At 43.4% G+C, this 21632-nt stretch overlaps 1 protein-coding gene across 3 annotated transcripts in view; it reads right to left on the bottom strand.

The window, feature by feature from the left end:
- The window catches only part of MAJIN (membrane anchored junction protein), a 45957-nt gene that overhangs the window by 13744 nt on the left and 10581 nt on the right, over positions 1–21632 (bottom strand). For all 3 annotated transcript variants that reach the window (XM_069968291.1, XM_069968290.1, XM_069968292.1), the window contains 3 exons: positions 17593–17668; positions 8401–8514; positions 7670–7707 (listed from right to left, as the gene is read on the bottom strand). In XM_069968291.1, the coding sequence (XP_069824392.1) occupies positions 7670–7707; positions 8401–8514; positions 17593–17668 (228 nt within the window). The remainder of the gene's footprint in view (positions 1–7669; positions 7708–8400; positions 8515–17592; positions 17669–21632) is intronic.

Below are 21632 nucleotides of genomic sequence, written 5' to 3'. Positions count from 1 at the left end.
CAAGAAGGTAGTGGGGAAGTATTGAGCAACTATAGACAGAAGAATAGAATGTGTAAAACGCAAATAAAAGAAGCAAAAATAGCAACAGAAAGAAGGATAGCCACAGAAAGTAAAACAAATCCCAAAATGTTCTTCACCTATAAAATATATGAATGGACAGTACAGAGATCTTTGTAGTGGTCTTTTTACTCCTAGGTCTGTAACAATGACAAGGGGGCATCCTCTACGTCTAGAGGAAAGAAGATTTCATCATCAGCATCGACGCGGGTTCTTTACTGTACGAGCGGTAAGACTGTGGAACTCTCTGCCACATGAGGTTGTCATGGCCGATTCATTAAATAAGTTCAAGGGAGGCCTTGATACTTTTCTTGAACAATATAATATTACAAGTTATGGGCATTAGATTTCTGGTGATACGTTGATCCGAGGATTGTTCTGGTTGCCATTGCAGTCGGGGGGGGGGGGGGGGGGGAGTTTCTCCCTGTGGTGGGGCGGTTGTCTTCTGCCCCATAGGGGTTTTTCGCCTTCCTGGATCAACACAGTAGGATTCACCTAGGTTGAACCTGATGGACTCTTGTCTTCTTTCAACCTTATTTACTATGTTAATATGTTACTATGTTACTATGTAACCACCCCAGATTGTCTGCAACCACCCCAGATTGTCCATAACCATACCAGATTGTCCGTAACCACCCTAGATTGTCCGTAACCATACCAGATTGTCCGTAACCACCCCAGATTGTCTTTAACCACCCCACGTTGCCCGTAACCACAGCAGGTCGCTGTAACCACCCTAGATTGTCTGTAACCACAGCAGGTTGTTCGTATCCACCCCACGTTGCCCGTAACCACCCCAGGTTGCCTGTAACCACCCCAGGTTGCCGTAACCACCCCAGACTGCCCGTGACCACCCAATGTTGACCGTATCCACCCCAGATTACCTGTAACCACCCCAGGTTGCCCATAACCACCTCCAGATTACCCGGAACCACCTCAGACTGCCCGTAACCACCTCCAGATTACCCATAACCACCCCAAACTGTCCGTTAGCACCCCACATTACCTGTAATCTCATTTTTTAATTTTATTTTAGTAACTGCGCTATTCTAATAACTATTACTAGCTGCGGTTTTGCTCCAGCAAATTGGCGCTCCTTCCCTTCTGAGCCCTGCTGTGTGCCCATACAGTGGTTTAGGCCCAAATATGGGGTACCTTTGTACTCAGAACATGCATTACAGATTTTGGGGTACATTTTTTCTCCTGTTCCTTGTGAAATTTAGAAATTTCAAACTAAACCAACATATTATTGGAAAAATTAAAGTTTTTTTATTTTTACTGGCAAATTTTGAATACTTTACCTGTGGGGCCAAAATGCTCATCCTACCCCAAGATGAATTCTTTGAGGGGTGTACTTTCCAAAATGGGGTGACTTTTGGGGGGGTTCTATTCTGTAGACACTATAGGGGCGCTGCAAACGTACCTGGCGCTCAGAAACTTCTTTAGAAAAATTTGCACGTAAAATGCTAATTGAAGCTCCTTCCCTTCTGAGCCCTGCTGTGTGCCCATACAGGGGTTTATGCCTACATATGGGGTACCGTTCTACTCAGGAGAACCTGTGTTACAGATATTGGGGTGAATTTTCTCTCCTGTTCCTCGTGAAATTAAGAGATTTCAAACTAAAGAAACATATTATTGGAAAAATTCGAGTTTTTCATTTTTACTCTCTACTTTTGAATACTTTCCTCTAATACCTGTGGGGTCAAAATGCTCATCACACCCCAAAATGAATTCATTGACGGGTGCACTTTGCAAAATTGGGTGACTTTTGGCGAGATTTTACTCCGCTGGCACTACAGGGGCACTGCAAACACACCTGGCGCTCAGAAACTTCTTAATCAAAATCTGCATTGAAAAAGCTAATTGGCGCTCCTTTCCTTCTGAGCCCCGCTGTGTGCCCATGCACATGAGGTACCTTTTTACTCAGGAGAACCTGTGTTACAAATTTTGGGGTACTTTTTTCTCTTGTTCCTCGTGAAATTGAGAAATTTCAAACTAAACGAACATATTATTGGAAAAATTAGAAGTTTTTCATTTTTACTGTCTAATTTTGAATACTTTTCTCTAACACCTGTGGGGTCAAAATGCTCATCCTACCCCAAGATGAATTCTTAGAGGGGTGCACTTTCCAAAATGGGGTGACTTATGGGGGGTTTTCTCTCTGCTGACACTACAAGGGCTCTGCAAATTGTCACGGCCGCGGCGGCTACCCGCGTTCCGGGTCGCCGCCGCGACCGCCTCCTGTCCCATGCAGCCGCCGGGGTCCTTGTGTAGGGACCCGGCGCTGCTGCTAGTTCGGCCCCTGGGGCGCCTCACCTCTCCTCCGTTCCTGTCTCGGTCTGTGTCGGCCGGCGCGCGCGTCCCCGCCTCCTAGGGCGCGCGCGCGCCGGCTGTCTCAGATTTAAAGGGCCAGTCCGCCCTTAATTGGTTAGTTGCACCAATCACTCCCCTATAAATCCCAGCATGCCCTGTCCCTTGGGTTGGAGCCTCTACATGCTTCCCATAGCATTTGGCCCAGCTCCCTGTTGTTCCTGACCTTAGTCCTTGTCCCTGGTTCCTGTCCTTAGTCCTTGTCCCTATCCTTGCCCGCTGCCTTCCCATTGTTCCTGAGTCCTGTCCGCCACCTGCGAGCACGCCTTCTGTCCTCTGCCTGCACGATCTCCTGCCTACTGCTCCTGCCACGCCTCGCCTGCCGTCACCAGCAACCAAGCCAGGGGTAGCGACCTGGGGGTCGCCTGCCGCAGCAAGTCCATCCCGCCTTGGGGCGGGCTCTGGTGAAAACCAGCGGCCCCTTAGACTCCGCTCCCTGGTGAGGTTAGTGCCATCGCTGGTGACGGTCCAGTGGATCCACTACTCCAGGCATTACACAAATGCACCTGGCGCTCGGAAACTTCTTTAGCAAAATCTGCAATGGCAAAGCTAATTGGCGCTTCCTTCCTTCTGAGCCCTGCTGTGTGCCCATACAGTGGCTTACGCCCACATATGGGGTACGGTAGTACTCAAGAGAACCTGCATTACACATTTTGGGGTGCTTTTTCTCTCATGTTCCTTTTGAAAATGAGAAACTTTAATCTAAACGTATATATTATTGGAAAATTTAAATTTTTCATTTTTTTACGGCCTAATGGTGAATACTTTCCTCCAGCCCCTGTAGGGTTAAAATGCTCATTATACCCATAGATTAATTCTTTAAGGTGTGCAGTTTCCAAAATGGGGTCACTTATGGGGGTTTCCAGTATACAAACCTCCTAAATGAACTTAAAAAAAGAACTGGTCCCTAAAAAAAATCAGTTTTAGAAACTTTCACGAAAATGTGGTAATTTGCTGATAAATTTCTAAGCCCCGTAACACCCTAAATAAGTAAAATATGTTTATGAAATGAAGCCATAATAAAGAGGACATATCGGTAATGTGACTTAGTAACTAATTTATGTGATACGACTTTCTTTTTTTAGAAGCAGAGAATTTCAAAGTTCATAAAATGCTAATTATTTTTATTTTTCATGATATTTTGATGTTTTTCACAAAAAACACACAAAGTAGTGACCAAATTTTGCCACTAATATAAAGTGCCATATGTGACGAAAAAACTGTCTCAGAATCGCTAGCATACGTCAAAGCATCACTGAGCTATAAGCGCATAAAGTGAGACAGGTCAGATTTTGAAAAATGAGCCTGGTCTTTTAGGTGCAAATAGGCTTGGTCTTGAAGGGGTTAAATAGAAATACATTACAAATCTATATAACTTAATGAAACCAGTTGATTTTAAAGAAATTATTTTTGCCATGGTACCCCTTTAATAAATGACTAAAGAAAAAAACTATAGACAACTATCTAAGACATTCTTAATAACTCTGGGTAATTGAGTCTGTCTGGAATAATATAACAGGAGGCTTTAAAGGGAACCAATCACCGGAAAAACGCATATAGAGCTTTTGAAATGTGCTGTTAGAGCACACAGCACACTTGCCACACGTGTTTCCATAGCCTCCGTGCCTTCCCTGTGTAAGCCGCAAAGTAACTTTATAAAACTGGCGCCCTGTATGCTAATTACCTGAGGTAGTCACCTGGGCGGTGTTCGGCTAGCAGGTAGTCACTGTCCCCTGGGCGTTCTACCGCTGTAATCACGCCCCTCTGGGCGTGATTCAAATGGCCGAGTAGCTGTGACATTCTGATGCCGGACGCCGCCGCACATGCGCAGTGCAGCCGCTTCCATTCCGGCGGTACTGCGCCTGTGCAGAATAGCCTCGAATAGCCTGTTAGCCGGAGTTCGAGGCTATTCTGCACAGGCGCAGTCCAACCGGAATGGAAGCGGCTGCACTGCGCACGTGCGGCGGCGTCCGGCATCAGTACGTAAGCGCGCCGACGTTGGGCACGGCGCGCTCCCGAGTGACGCCACAGCCACTCTGCCATTTGAATCACGCCCAGAGGGGCGTGATTACAGCGGAAGAACGCCCAGGGGACCGTGACTACCTGCTAGCCGAACACCGCCCAGGTGACTACCTCAGGTAATTAGCATACAGGGCGCCAGTTTTATAAAGTTACTTTGCGGCTTACAGGGGGGAGGCAGGGAGGCTATGGAAACACGTGTGGCAAGTGTGCTGTGTGCTCTAACAGCACATTTCAAAAGCTCTATATGCTTTTTTCCAGTGATTGGTTCCCTTTAAGCAAGCCTACATCCATAGAAGGTATGGGGTTAGTTCTCCAAGATGTCTGCAACAACCTCTGCTGAGATACTTCAAAAACTGTGTGTAAGTACCTATAAGAATTGATGCTGTTCTGCAGGTCAGTAATGATCTGATTTTGTTTTCTCTTCTGTTCACTCACTTTGCATATTGTTAACTGTTAAAAAAACCCATTAACATTATTGCCCAGATTTTCTTAAACTATGTAACTGCAAACTTTGAGTAGACAATCTTTAAAGGGGTATTCCACCCATAATCTTTTTTTTTTTTTTTTTTTTTTGTATTGTTAACCCTTTGAGGACCAGGCCCAAAATGACCCAGTGAACAAATTTTGATCTTAGTGTTTTCCTTTTTTCCTCCTCCCCTTCTAAGAGCTCTAGCACTTTCATTTTTTTTTATTTACAGGGCCATGTAAGGGGTAGAGATAAGCCAATAGTGAAATATTCAATTCGATTAGATTCGACCCAAATAGCTCCCGATATTCGACTATTCGGTCGAATATCGAATCCCATTATAGTCTATGGGAGAAAAATCCTTGGGACCTGGAAACCAAGATTCAACGAATCGGAGGTCACCAAGTCCAAGACCTCTTTAGAAAGTGATGCAAACACCTCTGGAATGCATCTGGGAAAGCAGGGAAGCAGTATTTTACAAGGCACGGTATTAGCGGCAATTAGCAATTGCCAGCAATAATGCCGATCCCTGTAATAGTTAATATTTAATTATTAAAACAAAGCTTCGTTCTAAAAAAGATATTTTTGTTGTTCAATAGCTTAATTAAAATGAATCCATGCTTTTGCAATTAAATATACTGTTAACAAAAAAATAAATACGGTATATAAATAAATGTATATATATATTTATTTATTTACAGTATATTTAATTGCAAAAGTATGTATTTGTTTTAATTAGGCTATTGAACAACGAAAATAACTTTATTAGAATGAAAATGTGTTTTATTATTAAATATTAACTATTACAGGAAGCTCTATTAATGCCAGCAATTTCTATTGCCGATAATAAAGCTCAATGTAATAATTAATACTTTACTTTAATTAAAATAGCAAATGTTTCTTCTAATGATGCTATTTTTTTTATCACAATAGCAACATTAGAAGAAACATTTAGATTTTTTTTTTTTATAAAACGGTCAACAAGGGGTGTGGGGGTGTTTTTATTTGAATAAAAAATATTTTTCACTTGTGTCTTGCCTTTATTTCTTTACTATATAGACTTAGTAGGGGAAGCTGTCTAATATACGGAATCCAATACTAAGTCGGGGCTTAGTGTTAGCCGGTATAAAATGGCTAACACTAACCCCCCCATTATTACCCCAGTACCCAATGTACTGGGAAGAGCGGGGTGCCAGTGGTCCCGGAGTGTCACAATTGGCACTCCTGGACTGGGTGGCAGCAGGCTGGTAATATTAAGGCTGGAGAGGGCCAAAAACAATGGCCCTTTCCACCCTGGTGTTACTAGGCTGTTGTTGCTTGGTTTTTAACCCGGCTGGTTGTGAAAATAGGTAGAACTCTACACGCTTTTTTAAAATTATTTATAAAAAAAAAAAAAAAGGGGTAGTGTATTAGTGATTTTAACTTTCTTTTTAACACATTTTAAGTCCCTTAGGGGGACTTTTACATACATTAGTTTGATTTCTACACTAATCATTGCTATGCCATAGGCATAGCATTGATCAGTGTGATAGGCGATCTGCTCATTAAGCCTGCCTGTGCAGGCTCAGTGAGCAGATCGCCGATGGGACCGCACAGAGGAAGGTAAGAGACCTCCGGAGGTCCATTTCAACGATCGGGACCCCTGCAGTCACACTGGGGGGGCCCGATCGGTAACTCCCGATCAGTAAGTCACTTACACTTAAACGCCACGTATACTTAAACAATCGCGGCGTTTAAGGAGTTAATGACACACTGCAGCATGATCGCTGCAGCCTGTCATTAATGGTGAGGTGCCGGCCCCCACCTCCTATGAAGCTCGCTCCGCTCTAGAGCTCGCTTCATAGCAGAAACACCCTGGACGTACAGTTACGCCCAGGGTCGTCTGGTGACAGACATCCATGACGTGACTGTATGTGCAGGGTCGTCTAGGGGTTAAATAGCCTACCCATATGTCAATATAGTGCTCAAAGCAAGTAATTAGGTGTTTTGAGCTATTTTCAAGGGCGTAACTACCACTGTAGCAGCCATAGCAGCTGCTATAGGGCCCGCCATATCATGGGGCCAGTGACCCGCTCCTGCAGTACAATGGGCCCCCTGAGCCGTCATCATCTGCAACACTAGGTGGCCTACTGGGTTCTGCAGATGTCCCTTTACTGCAAGCACTCCTGACGAGTGCTTGCAGTTATGCAGCTATGACTACACTTGACGGCTTAGTGGTCAGTCAGGAAGGGGGGGCAATCAAAAGTTTGCTATAGGGTCCAGTCATCTATAGCCTATGGCTATGGCTGTATCCCAGTTTTCAAGGTGGTCCTCCCGCTGGATCCGCCCGCTGCACGGAGCGGGCAGACAGCGGGAATCATTACCGAGGGTTCGTACGAACCCGAACCGAACTCGGTTCGGACCATCCCTACTAACATCCATTGTTTCCATTGACTTCAATTGAAATCATTAAAGACTGAAAACAACTGCCATTGTTTTGAATATCAAATAATGTCTATTATTTAAATTTTTAAAAACTGTGTGCGAACCAGTGTGTGGCCTTACTTTGCATTTGTCCAGAGCCTGCCTAAAACTTTTGCACAGTATTGTATGTAGGTCATGAGGTGGTCTAAGAAAACAAAATAATATACCATAAATGCCATGTAAGCTACTAACGTTTACACCTAGACATCTAAAAATACTATTGATAACTCTATTGATAGTCTATTGAAACTTTTGATTTACTAGGAAGATAATGATTCAATATGGAAATACCTGACTTTCCTGCTCACTGGTGCTGTCAACACAAGAATCTGCAGTGGTAAATAAAAGTATAGGAAATCAGGATGAACAATAGCCTATGATGTTTAAAGGTTATTCCTACCTTTCACATTCATTGTATATCCTCAGAATAAACCATAAGGCTATGTTCACACAACATATAACAAAGGCCGTTCTGTGACCCGGCCGAGTATAGTATGCAGATTTCTACCGGGACTAGAAAAGATGGTGTTGTCATAGTAATTAAAAGGGCCTGGGTGCTGAGAAATTCCATTTAAAGCTTTCCTTACACTCTTCTGTTGCACACATTGGTAGAGATTTATCAAAGGGTGTAAAATTTAGACTGGTGCAAACTGGCCACAGTAACCAATCACAGCTCAGCTTCCAGCTCTGGTGAAAGGAAAAAGGGGCACCAGTCTAAATTTTACACCCTTTGATAAATCTCCCCCATTAAGTTAATAGTAACTTGTCACAAGAAGAAGTGGTGACTGACTGCTGAAGATGATTGTGTGTCAAACCATTGTAAGCCTGCTGCAGCACTGATCAATGGAGGACCTTCTTAAACAATGATATACCGACATAATCACCAGGGTTGTTGTCACTTTGGAGACAACCTAACACATCACAAAGTTTGTTAAATCAGTTGCTTGTAGATAAGTGTTCATTTATGAATACTGTGTAATAAGCTTACATAATATGTATTTTACAGTACTGTAAACACTTACCAGAAACTAAAGTGTAAGGCTCAACATATATTGTGAACACATATGGAAATGGTTGGAGTAATTTTTGTCCATGTTTAAACCTTAGACGAGAAGCACTGTCCCATTTACTCTTGTCTGGGGTATAGAAGTCAAAGAAAAAGAAGTGTTACAAAGTAAGAAACACAATCTATAACTTCATGACATGAGTTCTGGTCAATCTGTTTTTTATCAGATATTCTATTTAAAGAAAACTATCAGCAAGTTAGAAGCCTCCTGCTGATATGTCCCTATACCGCACAGGGTGCTGAGGATGAGGGTAACTTTCTTATCTTAATCCTCTGCGTCATTTTGGGGACATCCCTTTGGAATCAATATCCAAAAAATTCAAAAAAGCCGCTTTACAGAGGGGAGGGGTTTCCTCCAATTGGGGGCCAGCCGGCCCACCTCCAGTGCTTCAGGCTGGGCTGGTGACCAGGAATAGACCACTGCAGTTGTTTTAAGCCTACACACTGGCCATGAAGGATCCAGCTAATGGTATGCTGAGAATTTTTTTCTGAAGCAGTTTTGCATTTCTAAATATCTATATTTATATATCTTGGCATTGGCTGCGCGCCCTTTTCTGTATTTTAACCATAGCAGTGTGCAACTGCACAGTGTGAATAGTGGCATTGGATGTGCTGACCATTATTTGTTTGTCTATGTTACAAGTGTCAAACTCAGGCCCTCCAGCTGTTACAAAACTACAATTTCCATCATGCCTGGACAGCCAAAGCTTTAGCTTTGGCTGTCCAGCAAAACACAGTAATCACTGAACTCAAGGAGAACAGTGAAAAAAACTCCAATGGAGTACTCAATAAAGAGTCTCCACTGATGCCCCCAAAAATTTAAATATGCAAAACAAGAGTCCGTGGAGTCTCGGTTGCGAGTCTCAAAACACGGGATAGCCAGATATCTCTAGCCTGGTGCCACGGGGTGCCTCCATGATGGGGAGAGCACCACACCGCCCTGATAAATAGCCCCTTAAGTCCCACTTGGTTGCGAGTATTGGAACATATAAAGGGAAATACCAGGGTGGCCCCTTTTGGCAATGTCAAACTCAAGGTACGAGTATTGCAATCATGGCAAGGGCTTGTGAAGGCAGGCTTCCATCCACAGACAGCCGTTTCAGGGCATTTGCCCCTCGTCAGTGTGGAGTAGGATTCTGGCTAGTTGGGGCAATGACAAATCAACCAACAAAACACAGTAATCACTGAACTCAAGGAGAACAGTGAAAAAAACTCCAATGGAGTACTCAATAAAGAGTCTCCACTGATGCCCCCCAAAATTTAAATATGCAAAACAAGAGTCCGTGGAGTCTCGGTTGCGAGTCTCAAAACACGGGATAGCCAGATATCTCTAGCCTGTTGCCAGGGGGTGCCTCCATGATGCGGAGAGCACCACACCACCCTAATAAATAGCCCCTTAAGTCCCACTCGGTTGCGAGTATTGGAACATAAATAGGGAAATACCAGGGTGGCCCCTTTTTGTCAATGTCAAACTCAAGGTACGAGTATTGCAATCATGACAAGGGCTTGTGAAGGCAGGCTTCCATCCACAGACAGCCGTTTCAGGGTATTTGCCCCTCGTCAGTATGGAGTAGGATTCTGGCTAGTTGGGGCAATGACAAATCAACCAACAAAACACAGTAATCACTGAACTCAAGGAGAACAGTAAAAAAAAAACTCCAATGGAGTACTTAATAGTCTCCACTGATGCCCCCAAAAATTTAAATATGCAAAACAAGAGTCCGTGGAGTCTCTAGCTTTGGCTGTCCAGGCATGATGGGAATTGTAGTTCTGAAACAGCTGGAGGACCTGAGTTTGACAACCCTGGTGTATGTCATCAGGCATGTCAAAAGTAATTGATTGCAACGGATCGCTCGCTTATTCAGACACAGCACCAATAAAGTCCATGAGGCTAACGTGTCAGAATTAACGAGCAGCCAGGGACCGCAGCTATTACCCGCCGCAGGCTGATCACCATATTCGGCTAATTAACCATTTAAATGCAGCAGTCAAAACAGACAGCTGCATTTAAATGCTGCTAAAAAGACCCATACATGATGGTCTAGCAGATTTCCCCTCCTCCACTCGGCCCATAATGTGATCGCGGAGGGTCAATCCGTCCTTCTGGCTGAACTTATGTAAACAGGTCCATGGCCAGCTGTTCCCACACTGTTTCTTCTCTCTGTGAGGCCAGAAGGGTTAATCACAGTAAGGTCACAAGTAACTTTTTTTTTTTTTTTTTTCAGTTGCAATTCAGACCATCCGCTTTATTTAAAGATGCAGGAGTAGCGGGGGAGACAGGATACTCCTGCATCTTTTGTATTTAAATCTTTTATTTTTCCAATAGAACACTCCACCACACAAACATATTTGTGAAGGACAGTAAGAAAATAATCACATTATATACATTTATAAACCCACCCCCCCTTTCCCCCCTCCCCCCTCCCCACCTTACCACCCACCCCACGAGGAAGAGAGAAAGACAAGCAACACACACACAAAAAAAAACAAACAAAAAAAAACCGCTAAACACCAATTATATATCTATAAATAAATAAATATTTGCAAGAATTTACCTAGGGGGAAACCCAAAAAGCAAGGGAAAGGAGGAGGTCCATTTATCAGTTATCTTTCAAAAATTACCCCCACAGTTATCCCATTTTCTCCAAATATTCCTACATCTTCTTTCTGATTTTACAGAGTTCTTCTTAGCTAACATTAATTCATATTTACATATTTTATCTACTAATTCCATCCACTGCCCAAAACTGGGAGAATCAGTCCCTCCCCACTTCCTAGCAATCATCACCTTAACCAAAAGGAACAATTTATTTTTAAGGGAACCCTCCTTTCCGTCATTTGGGAATCCCCCCAATAGTATTTGGGAAAGATCTGACCCAGACTCCATTTGCAGATCATCTCGCATATATGCCATAACCTTTTTCCATAGTATTTGGACTTTTTCACAGTCCCATAATAGATGCATAAAGTCAGCTTGTTCCCTCAGACATTTTGGACACTCTGAGTTATTTCTGTATCCTCTCTTCATTGCATTTAAAGGGGTAAAATAAACCCTATACAAAATTTTTAGTACTATAAGTCTATAGGGCTCATTACAACTAACCAAACCAGAATTAGCAATGATAGTACTCCAATTATCTCCATGGATTTCTCCAATAAGTAAGTCCCATTTATCTTTCAGCATCTCTAATTGCCCTTTTCCTGTTTCTCTGATCAGCATTCTATATAAAGGGGTTAGGAACTTCCCAGCTGTACCTGACTCTTTAATGTACTCAATTATACTGTGATCAGTGATATTCCACAATTCCTTATTTATTGTATGTGTAAAAGCATTTTTAATTTGTGCATACCAAAATACTTGTGAGTCTAACAACCCCCAATCCCTCTTACATTCTTCCCACGTAATTAATTTACCATCTCTTACTACCTGTGATAGATAATTTACCCCTTTCTGTCTCCAGAACTGTGTATCAGTAATCTTAAAAAACTCTTTCAGATTGCTATTTTGCCATAGTGGGGTGAACCCTAACCCTCCCTTTATTTTGCATATTCTCTTAATGCTTACCCATACTTTACTATACATATCTGATTGTGTAAGTGAACTTTTACCCCCAAAGTTAGCCTCAACAGCTTCTACTACATCCTTGTGCACCCCTTTACCTAACCCCAACATATAATTGAGCACTGCCGACTTCTGCCCTCGCTTAATATCTTGTGCCTTTGCTGCCAAAAAGTATTTTTGAAAATCCGGCAATCCTATCCCTCCTTCCCCCGTTCTCTGTGTCCATGTACTATATTTTAACTTTGGCTTCTTCCCACCCCAAATAAAAAAATTCATCATTTTCATTAATTTTTGGAACCATGCATTAGAAATCCAGATCGGGGACGCATAAAGAAAAAATAATACCTGCGGTAAAAAAATCATTTTAATAATTGCAATCCGATCTGCTATAGATATAGGCATCTTAATCCATATCTCTATTTTACTCCGGATTTTTTTCATCAACGGCTGTAAGTTTAGCTCTGAGAATTTAGCAATCTGCGCGGGGATTAATATTCCCAAATACTCTAACGCTACTCCCGGCTTCAAAACCGCGACGGGGAGAGAAACCCCAGTTATGTCTTCTCCGATTGGCAGCAGGGACGATTTCTCCCAATTAATTTTCAGCCCAGAAAATTGTCCATACTCCTCGATTACAGCCATAACTTTCGGGATGCCATCCCTCCAATCCCTCAGAAAAACCAGCACATCATCTGCATAAAAAAGAAATCTATCCTTTACCCCTTCTAAACCAAACCCCTCCAGCTCTTCCATTTCCCTAAATTTCATTGCCAAAGGCTCCATATAAAAGGCAAACAGTAGCGGCGAAAGGGGGCACCCCTGCCTAGTCCCCCTGGTAAGGTTAAACCACCCAGTATGCCCCTCATTTACCGCCACCCTCGCCCTAGGAGTCTCGTATAACAGTTTTACCCAACTTAAAAATTGTCCCCCAAATCAAATGCCTCCAAAACCTTCCAGAGGAACCCCCACTCCACCCTATCAAACGCCTTCATTGCATCTAAGGACAGGATGGAGTGGGGGGCCTCTGTTTCTAACTGAACATTCGCAAAAACTCTACTAATATTATCAAATATAGATCTCCCCGGGACAAATCCAGCTTGCTCTCCACCAATCAGCTCAGGAGCAACTTTTGCCAGCCTAAGTGCTAGCATTTTAGCTATGATCTTATAGTCTGTATTTAGCAATGATATGGGGTGATATGACTCAATTCTGCTACTATCTTTATTCTTCTTCCTAATCAGTGATATGCTGGCTTCATACATAGAGGGTGGAAGGATGGCATCTTTACAGGATTCATTAAACATTTTATGCAACAGGGGAGCTAGAACCTCAGCGTGTTCCTTATATAATTCGGATGGGAGACCATCCGTTCCAGGGGCAGATTGGCCTCTACAACTCCTGATAGCTTCCAGAATTTCCTGCACCGTAAACGGATTGTTTAGCATCCCTTTCCTAGCTGCGCTGATTTTAGGTAGTGAGATAGAATTTAAATAGCTCTTATATTCCTGACCCTGATGAGTATCAGAAGATGTATATAAATCTGAAAAAAATCAAAAACTATACTCTCCATTTCTATTGAGTTATTCACAACATTACCTTCTTTGTTAACTAGGGAAGGAATATATTTCTTTTCCTCTTGGGACCTAATTATCCCTGCCACCAATTTCCCCGGCTTCCCTCCTTCTGAAAAATATTTCTGTCCCCCCAAAAAAATCTTCTGCTGTGCTTTTTCCTTAAGGTAGTCCGCAAAGGACTTTTGCGTCTCCCCTACTTTCCCTCCATTCTCCAATGTTGGAGATAGACCAAAAGTCTCCTCTGCCGATCTTACTGCTTCTTTAAGTTCCAATTCTTTAGCATAGAAGGATTTCTTCTTATAAGTAATATCCCTAACATAAATCCCTCTAAGGTAAGCCTTAAGGGCATCCCATACATATCCTATCCTGGTAGACTCCTTATTACGTTCCCAAAACATTAATATCTCTCCCTTTATAACTTGTTTATTATCTAGTAAGGACAACCAATGCGGATTCAGCCTAAAGGGCCTCCTCCCCCCGTTTCCCCCTGCAAGACCTCCAATCACTGCCACCATCGGAGAGTGGTCGGATACCGACCTAACCTCATATGACATTTTAGAAATATACCTCAGCGCCCGGTCGTTCCCGAACATCAGGTCAATTCTGGAGGCTGACCCAGAGGACGTTCCAAAACAAGAAAATGCCACTGAATCACCATATAAATATCTCCAAACGTCCTTCAGGCCAGCCTCCGTCATGACCCTATTCAATGGGGACTCTCCCACCTGTACTCTCTGCATTTTCCCCCTTCTATCTTCGTATGAGTTCATGACTGCGTTAAAGTCCCCACAAACAAAAACAGGTAGGTTTGGTCTTATCATTAGATATTCAATTAGGTCGATGATCGGTTGTCGTGCAAACGGTGGAGGGATATAAAAAGCAGCTAACACCATCTCAGTATTGTACACTACACAATGTAAAAAAATAAAGCGCCCTTTATTGTCTATTTTCTTATGGAGCAATCTGAAAGGAACTTTTTTGTGTATATATATTGACACTCCTGCCGAATAGTTAGTAAATACTGCGTGAAACTCATGGCTAGCCCACTTACGAAGCATCCTATTCTTGGTTTCTAAAGTGCCATGAGTCTCACCCAGACATATAATAGCCGGTAACTGTCTAGTAATTAAATCATAAATCGCACACCTCTTAATTTTGTCCGCCATACCCCTTACATTCCAGTAAAATAACTTAACTCTACTTAACTCCATTTAAGGGGAAAAAAAGAAAAAAAAAAAAAAAAAAATCCTCTCCCTCTTCCTCGTGGTTCCCTCCCTCCCCCCTTTTCCCCTCCTCCCCCCTCCCCCTCCCCCCAACCCAACTGGTCAACCTTCATGGCTCTGGGCCAATATCAGGTCTCCCTCTTTACCTATCGTATATACCTCTCCTCTCTCACTCCCTCCCTCCCTCCTCATTATTCATACTAATCCCTTCTCTCTCCAACCAGTCCAGAGCCTCCGATGCTGTATCAAAAAAAAGAACTTTATCCTTAAAAGAGACTCTAAGCCTGGAAGGAAAGATCAGGGAGAAAGGAATATCCGCCTGGCGTAGCTTAATCCTGACATCTTTAAACGATTTTCTTTTTAATTGTGTCTCCTTAGAGTAATCTGGAAAGAAAAAAATCTGGTTTCCACTAAACATAATATCCTTTCTCTGCCGGGCTGCCCTTAAAATACTATCCCGATCCCCTGAGCACAATGCCTTAATGATCATAGTTCTTGGCAGACTACCCGGTGGAAGAGGCTTCAAGGGAATCCTATGTGCCCTTTCTAACTTAAACAGTTCTGACAACGTATCCTTAGGAAAAGTTTCACCAATCCATTCTTGACAGAATTTCACAGGGTCATTTACTTCTGCCCCTTCAGGGAGGCCAACTACACGAATATTAGACCTTCTAGATCTGTCCTCTAGGTCAGTGACCTTGGCTCTCAAATCTTTAATTTGTTTTTCATGGCTTTTAGCAACCCTCCTTATCTCCCCAATATCCTTCTGCATAGCTGGGACAGTCTGTTCCAGAGAGCTTACTTTCTCTCTGATTTTATTTAGATCTTCTCTTATAAATGTGACATCTGTAGTCAAAGTTCCCACATTAGCCGTAAGCTCTATCAGAGATTTTCCACATGATTGCACTTTAGATAGGATAGATTGTAGTACCGCTGGAGACCCTTGCACAACAGGCTCCTCCTCCTCCTCTCCATTGTCAGTGTCATGTAACACAGAGTAACGTGAGCCAGGACACTCTGCCTCCGTATTAACTGCCATATTTTGCTGAGTATTTCTAGTTTTAGCCGCACCCACCGGAGACTTTAAATATTTATCCATTTTCGTTGCTCTCCCATTACTTTTAGCCGGTGTAAAACCTCCAGATTTCCTTGGCTGCGCCTTAGGAGCCATGAATAGAGTGTACCCGTGATTGCCCGGCGACAGTCACCAACTAGGGACAAAGAGGGATGCATTTTAGCCATGTTTGTCTTTCCCTAAGAGCCAGGGTTATTACCCACAGTACTCCAAGCTTACTATTACAGTCCTAATCGCCCCATTAGTATATCACACATTGGTTCTTTTACCTCAGGAGTTTCAGTATAAAAAATCCACTTCCAACTTATCTCTTGTATGGAGAAACACTGCCGCCAAACTTTACTTCACCCCAGCCAGTGGGTGCTTTTACATATGTCAGCGCTGTACCTGAGAGGAGCCAAATTTAAAATAGCTTTAAAGAGCAAGCCAAGCAGAAACAATCAGTTCATATCTCCACACTTCAGTCCTCCCTCTGGCCCTCTGTATATCACCTCAGATCCGCTTTTATGGGTCCAGTATAAAGCACAGAGTTCAACATCATATGCACAAAAAACAGTTACCTTATTATGCAGAGGGAACCAAGAGGAGTGACCAAATAATAATGATAGTTGCACGTTCTTAGTCAAAGGCGTTCAGCTGGCTTTCCTCCATACCCCGCCACCGCTGACCATCTGCATCTGGGGGCCTATTTATACCCTTTCTCTTACCAGAAGTGTCCAGAGAGAATGCCTGTCCGATCTGGACCCATAGAATCGCTCCCTCCCAGAGCGCCAGAGGAACTGGTCGGCAGGACGGCAGTGCTCTAGACTCGGCAACGAGTCGTCACCAGTCCTTACTATCGCCGACGGTGGTGCTCCACGGTCCTGCGGCACAACAGGCAGCCGCCGAGCCCACCATGCAGGGGGCCTGAGCTCCGGATGCTTCGGCGATACTCGGCTCCATTCGGAATCGGAGAGAGGCGGGGGCAAGAGAGCCCTTTGCTTCGGGCAGTTCCGGAGTCTCTCCGGCCGCGCCACGGCAGGCGACGCTTCCACCATCATCACGAAGTCACGGAGGGAGAGGAGGGAGGAGTCGAGGACGAGGTCCGGCGTCCTACCTCATGACGCCACGACGCCTCAAGGTCACAAGTAACTTGACCTTAGATTACCCTCCCAGTTTCACACAGTGTATAAATAGCCGGCCCATAGATGCTGTTTACATGAACCGTCTCAGAAGGGAGGAGGGAAAGACAGTGAAAAGCTCAGATACAGCTTTCTGTGTCTTTAGCAGAAAACAGCAGCTCAGAACTGGGGAAAGGAGACAGATAAGATAATGACACGTATGTAATGAATTGTTAGTCTTCAGGAAGGGGATGATTCAATATATATTTTCCCTAACCGGATAATCCCTTTTATAACAATTTCTGTTAAAAAACATCATTCCCTATCCACAGGATAGTGGATAACAAAATGATATGTAGAGTCCAATTACACAGTGCTCATCAATATTTAGCAACACTGTAGAGTGTGAATGAAGCACAGATCATGCACATGTGCTGCACTTCATTTATTTAGTGGCCTAGCAGTTGCCAATCTGTTCCAATGTGCTTGTTATCCCCTATCCTGTGGATATGGTAAAACTTTTGATGTTGCCTGATATCATGCTGATCCATATAGTAAAAAGAATACAATAGCTACAATATATTATTAAATGTTCAATATCATTTAAAGGATACAGGGAAAAATTATGAAATTCTTTGTAGAAAAAGGTTGTAAATTTTCAGAGTTGGCAAGTATGGCCCTAATGGAATCCTATAAAGAAATAGCATAAGAAAGCAAATCAATATACTGTAAAAGCCACCTGATAAAACTCAGTTATTTCAATGGCAGATTTGTATATAGTATAAAATCAACTGTTATTAGATGGTTAGCAGGAAATAAGTCAGTGTGTGACTGAATCCACATGAGAGACAAATTTACTGTTAGGGTAGCCTCACACGTACTAGATCCTCAGCAAATTTCACGCTGCGAGTTTGCAGAGAAATCTGCTGCAGATCCTGGTGGTGTGAAGTGAATGGGTCACATACCCACTGCGGAATTTTCATTCTGCTGCCAGTATGTGACCCAACCCCTTTAACCTCCCGCATCCCACCGCCCGCAGCCCCCGGCCCAGAGCATACATTACCTGCTCGACGCCGCAGATGTGTGTGAGGCTCCCAGAGCCTCACACAGCCATGGCGTCGAGCAGATAATGTATGCTCTGGGCCGGGGGCTGCAGCCGGCGGGATGTGGGGGGTTTAAAGGGGCCGGCTTACATATCTGCAGTGGAATAAATATTCCGCTGCGGATATGTTACCCCCACAGATCTTCACACTACATGGATCCGCAGCAGATTTCACTGCAAACTCGCAGCAAGAAATCCGCTGCGGAACCGGTACGTGTACCGTATCGCTGCGTATTTAACGCTGTGTATTTATCGCTGCGTGTTTGGTGCGATTTTTACATGCGAGTTTTGATTTTCACATGAAAATGATGTGAAAATCAAAACTCGCATGTAAAAATTGCACCAAACATGCAGCGATAAAAACGCAGCGATAAATACGCAGTGATACGGTGATGGTGAAGCTACCCTTAAAGTGTCACTGTCGTGAAATTTTTTTTTTGCAGAAATCAATAGTCCAGGCGATTTTAAGAAACTTTGTAATTGGGTTTATTATCCGAAAAATGCATTTTTATCATGAAAAAGCAGTCTGAAGTCCCTCCTTCCTCCTCCCCCCTCCCCTCTCCCTAGAACAGACAGGGTACGTCTCCTGCAACAAGTCACAATTTTCAGATTTTTCAGAGTGGATGAAAAAGAGGAAGGAGGGGGGGACCTGGGAAAAGGCTTTTTACATGCAGATAATGGCAGATTTGGCTAATAAACCCAATTACAAAGTTTCTTAAAATCGCCTGGACTATTGATTTCTGCAAAAAAAAAAATACGACAGTGACTCTTTAACCCTTTGAGGACCAGGCCCAAAATGACCCAGTGGACCGCGCAAATTTTGATCTTAGTGTTTCCGTTTTTCCCTCCTTCCCTTCTAAGAGCTCCAGCACTCTCAGTTTTTTATCTACAGGCCATGTAAGGGCTTATTTGTTACAGGAATAGTTGTACTGTGTAATGGCGTCATTCATTTTACCATAACATGTATGATGGAATCCCAAATATATTATTTATGAAGATATAAATTGGTGAAATCGCAAAAAAGAATGCAATATGGTAACGTTTGGGGGGTTCCTGTGTCTACGTAATGCACTATATGGTAAAAGCGACATGATACCATTACTCTATAGGTCAGTACGAACACAACCATATGCAGGTTTACGCAGATTCTCTAATGTTATATATTTTTTTTAAATGAAATCCTTTTTTTTGGCAATTAATTATAAATAAAATGGGACTATTGTGACGCTTATAACGGTTTTATTTTTTCACCTACGGGGCTGTTTGGGGTGTCATTTTTTCCGCCATGATCTCTAGTTTTTATTAATACCATATTTGTGAAGATCGGACGTTTTGATCACTTTTTATTAATTTTTTTATATATATAATGTAACATAAAATCGGTAATCCGCGCACTTTTTTCCCTCTTTTCGTGTACGCCGTTTACCGTTTGCAATGACGCTTGTTATATTTTAATAGATCGGACAATTACGCACGCTACGGTATATTATATGTTTATCTATTTATTTATTTTTATATGTTTTATTTATATAATGGGAAAGGGGGGTGATTTAGACTTTTATTGGGGGAGGGGTTTTGGGGTAGTGTGTTAGTGTTTTTAACTTTTTTTTTTTTACACATTTGAAGTCCCTTTGGGGGACTTTTACATTCACTACTTGGATTTTTACACTGATGAATGCTATGCCATAGGCATAGCATTGATCAGTGTTATCGGCGCTCTGCTCATTGAGCCTGCCTGTGCAGGCTCAGTGTAGCAGATCGCCGATCGGACCGCACGGAGGCAGGTGAGAGAGCTCCGGCGGCCCGTTTTACCGATCGGGACCCCCGCAGTCACACTGCGGGGGTCCCGATCGGTAAGTGACAGGGGACTCCCCCTGTCACTTACACTTAAACGCCGCGGTCGCGCCGCGATCGCGGCGTTTAAGGAGTTAATGACACGCGGCAGCGCGATCGCTGCAGCGTGTCATTGCCGGTGAGGTCCCGGCTGCTGATTGCAGCCGGCCCCCACCTGCTATGAAGCGCGCTCCGCTCCGGAGCACGCTTCATAGCGGGAGAAACACCCAGGGCGTACAGTTACGCCCTAGGTCGTCTGGGGACAGACTTCCATGGCGTAACTATACGCCCTGGGTCGTCTAAGGGTTAAGCTGGGTTCACACTACCAACGTGGCCTCTGTGGCACATATACATTGGTAACCTGTGAAAATAGGCTAGTGTCAGTGTTTAAGTCTTAGGGTATAAACCCACAAACCGTATACGCAGCGTATTTACTGCTGCGATACGCAGCAAATACGCAGCACATACGCAGCAGCTTAGATCTAAATAACTGAACACAGCATCAAATCTGCACCATCAAATTTGCTGCGTATTTTTGGCGTATCTGCAGATATAGTAGTGCAGATTTGATGCTGTGTTCAGTTATTTAGATCTAATCTGCTGCGTATTTGCTGCGTATCGCAGCAGTAAATAAGCTGTGTATACGGTGTGTGGGTTTATACACTTATACTTTTTGAACTTGGACTTGCAGCACACTATGCTTTTGAGTTGTTAAAGAGGTTATCCAGCGCTACAAAAACATGGCCACTTTTCCCCCTCTTTTGTCTCCATTTCAGGTGTAGTTTGCAATTAAGCTCCATTTACTTCAAGTGAACTGAGTTTGAAACCCCACCCAATCTGGAGACAAGAGAGGGGAGATAGCCATGTTTTTGTAACTTATCTCGTATCCACAGGAGACAAAAAGGAAACGGTAGCAAGGGAGAACCCTGGTCTATTATAGTTAACTGCATTGTGTAATGCTGCGTTTACACGAATCGATAATTCGCCCAATCGATCGAACGATTTTGAAGCAACGATTTGGTTTTTATAACGATCAGCGTTAAGATGAATAAATCGTTAGAAAAATCGTTATTGCGATCGTTTTTAAGATCGCTTAAGCCCATCTTTTACATAGGGTGAATCTTTGAAAGACTGTTTACACGAAGCGATCTGTGAGTTTTTAGCGAACGATGAACGACGATTTCTGAACATGTTGAAAGATCAAAATGAACGATTTTTCGCTCGTCGCTTGATCTTTTGCTGTGTTTACACGGAACGATTACCGGTCAAATGCGATCATTATAGTGAAAATTCGAACGATAATCGTTCCGTGTAAACGCAGCATAAGACTTCTAAACATTGTTGGGGCAGAATAGACTTTAGCTCTGGGACATTGCTCCTCTGGGGGCCCTAGTACAATGTTGGGCTGTGGACAATGTTTTGGTCCAGGGAGGTTAGACTGCATTATGTACTAATCGGATCCCTAAATTGCTCCCCCCTTAGTAATATTCCTCCCCCTGTGCTCTGCTCCCCCCCCATAGTAATATTCCTGCCCCTGTGCTCTGCTCCCCCATAGTAATATTCCTCCCCCTGTGCTCTGCTCCCCCCTCCCATAGTAATATTCCTCCCCCTGTGCTCTGCTCCCCCCCATAGTAATAATCCTCCCCCTGTGCTCTGCTCCCTCCCATAGTAATATTCCTCCCCCTGTGCTTTGCTCCCCCCCAGTAATATTTCCCCCCT

Source organism: Dendropsophus ebraccatus, chromosome 4 (assembly GCF_027789765.1).
Source record: "Dendropsophus ebraccatus isolate aDenEbr1 chromosome 4, aDenEbr1.pat, whole genome shotgun sequence".
Taxonomy (NCBI): Eukaryota; Metazoa; Chordata; class Amphibia; order Anura; family Hylidae; genus Dendropsophus; species Dendropsophus ebraccatus.
This window is presented reverse-complemented; position numbering and strand designations above follow the sequence as displayed.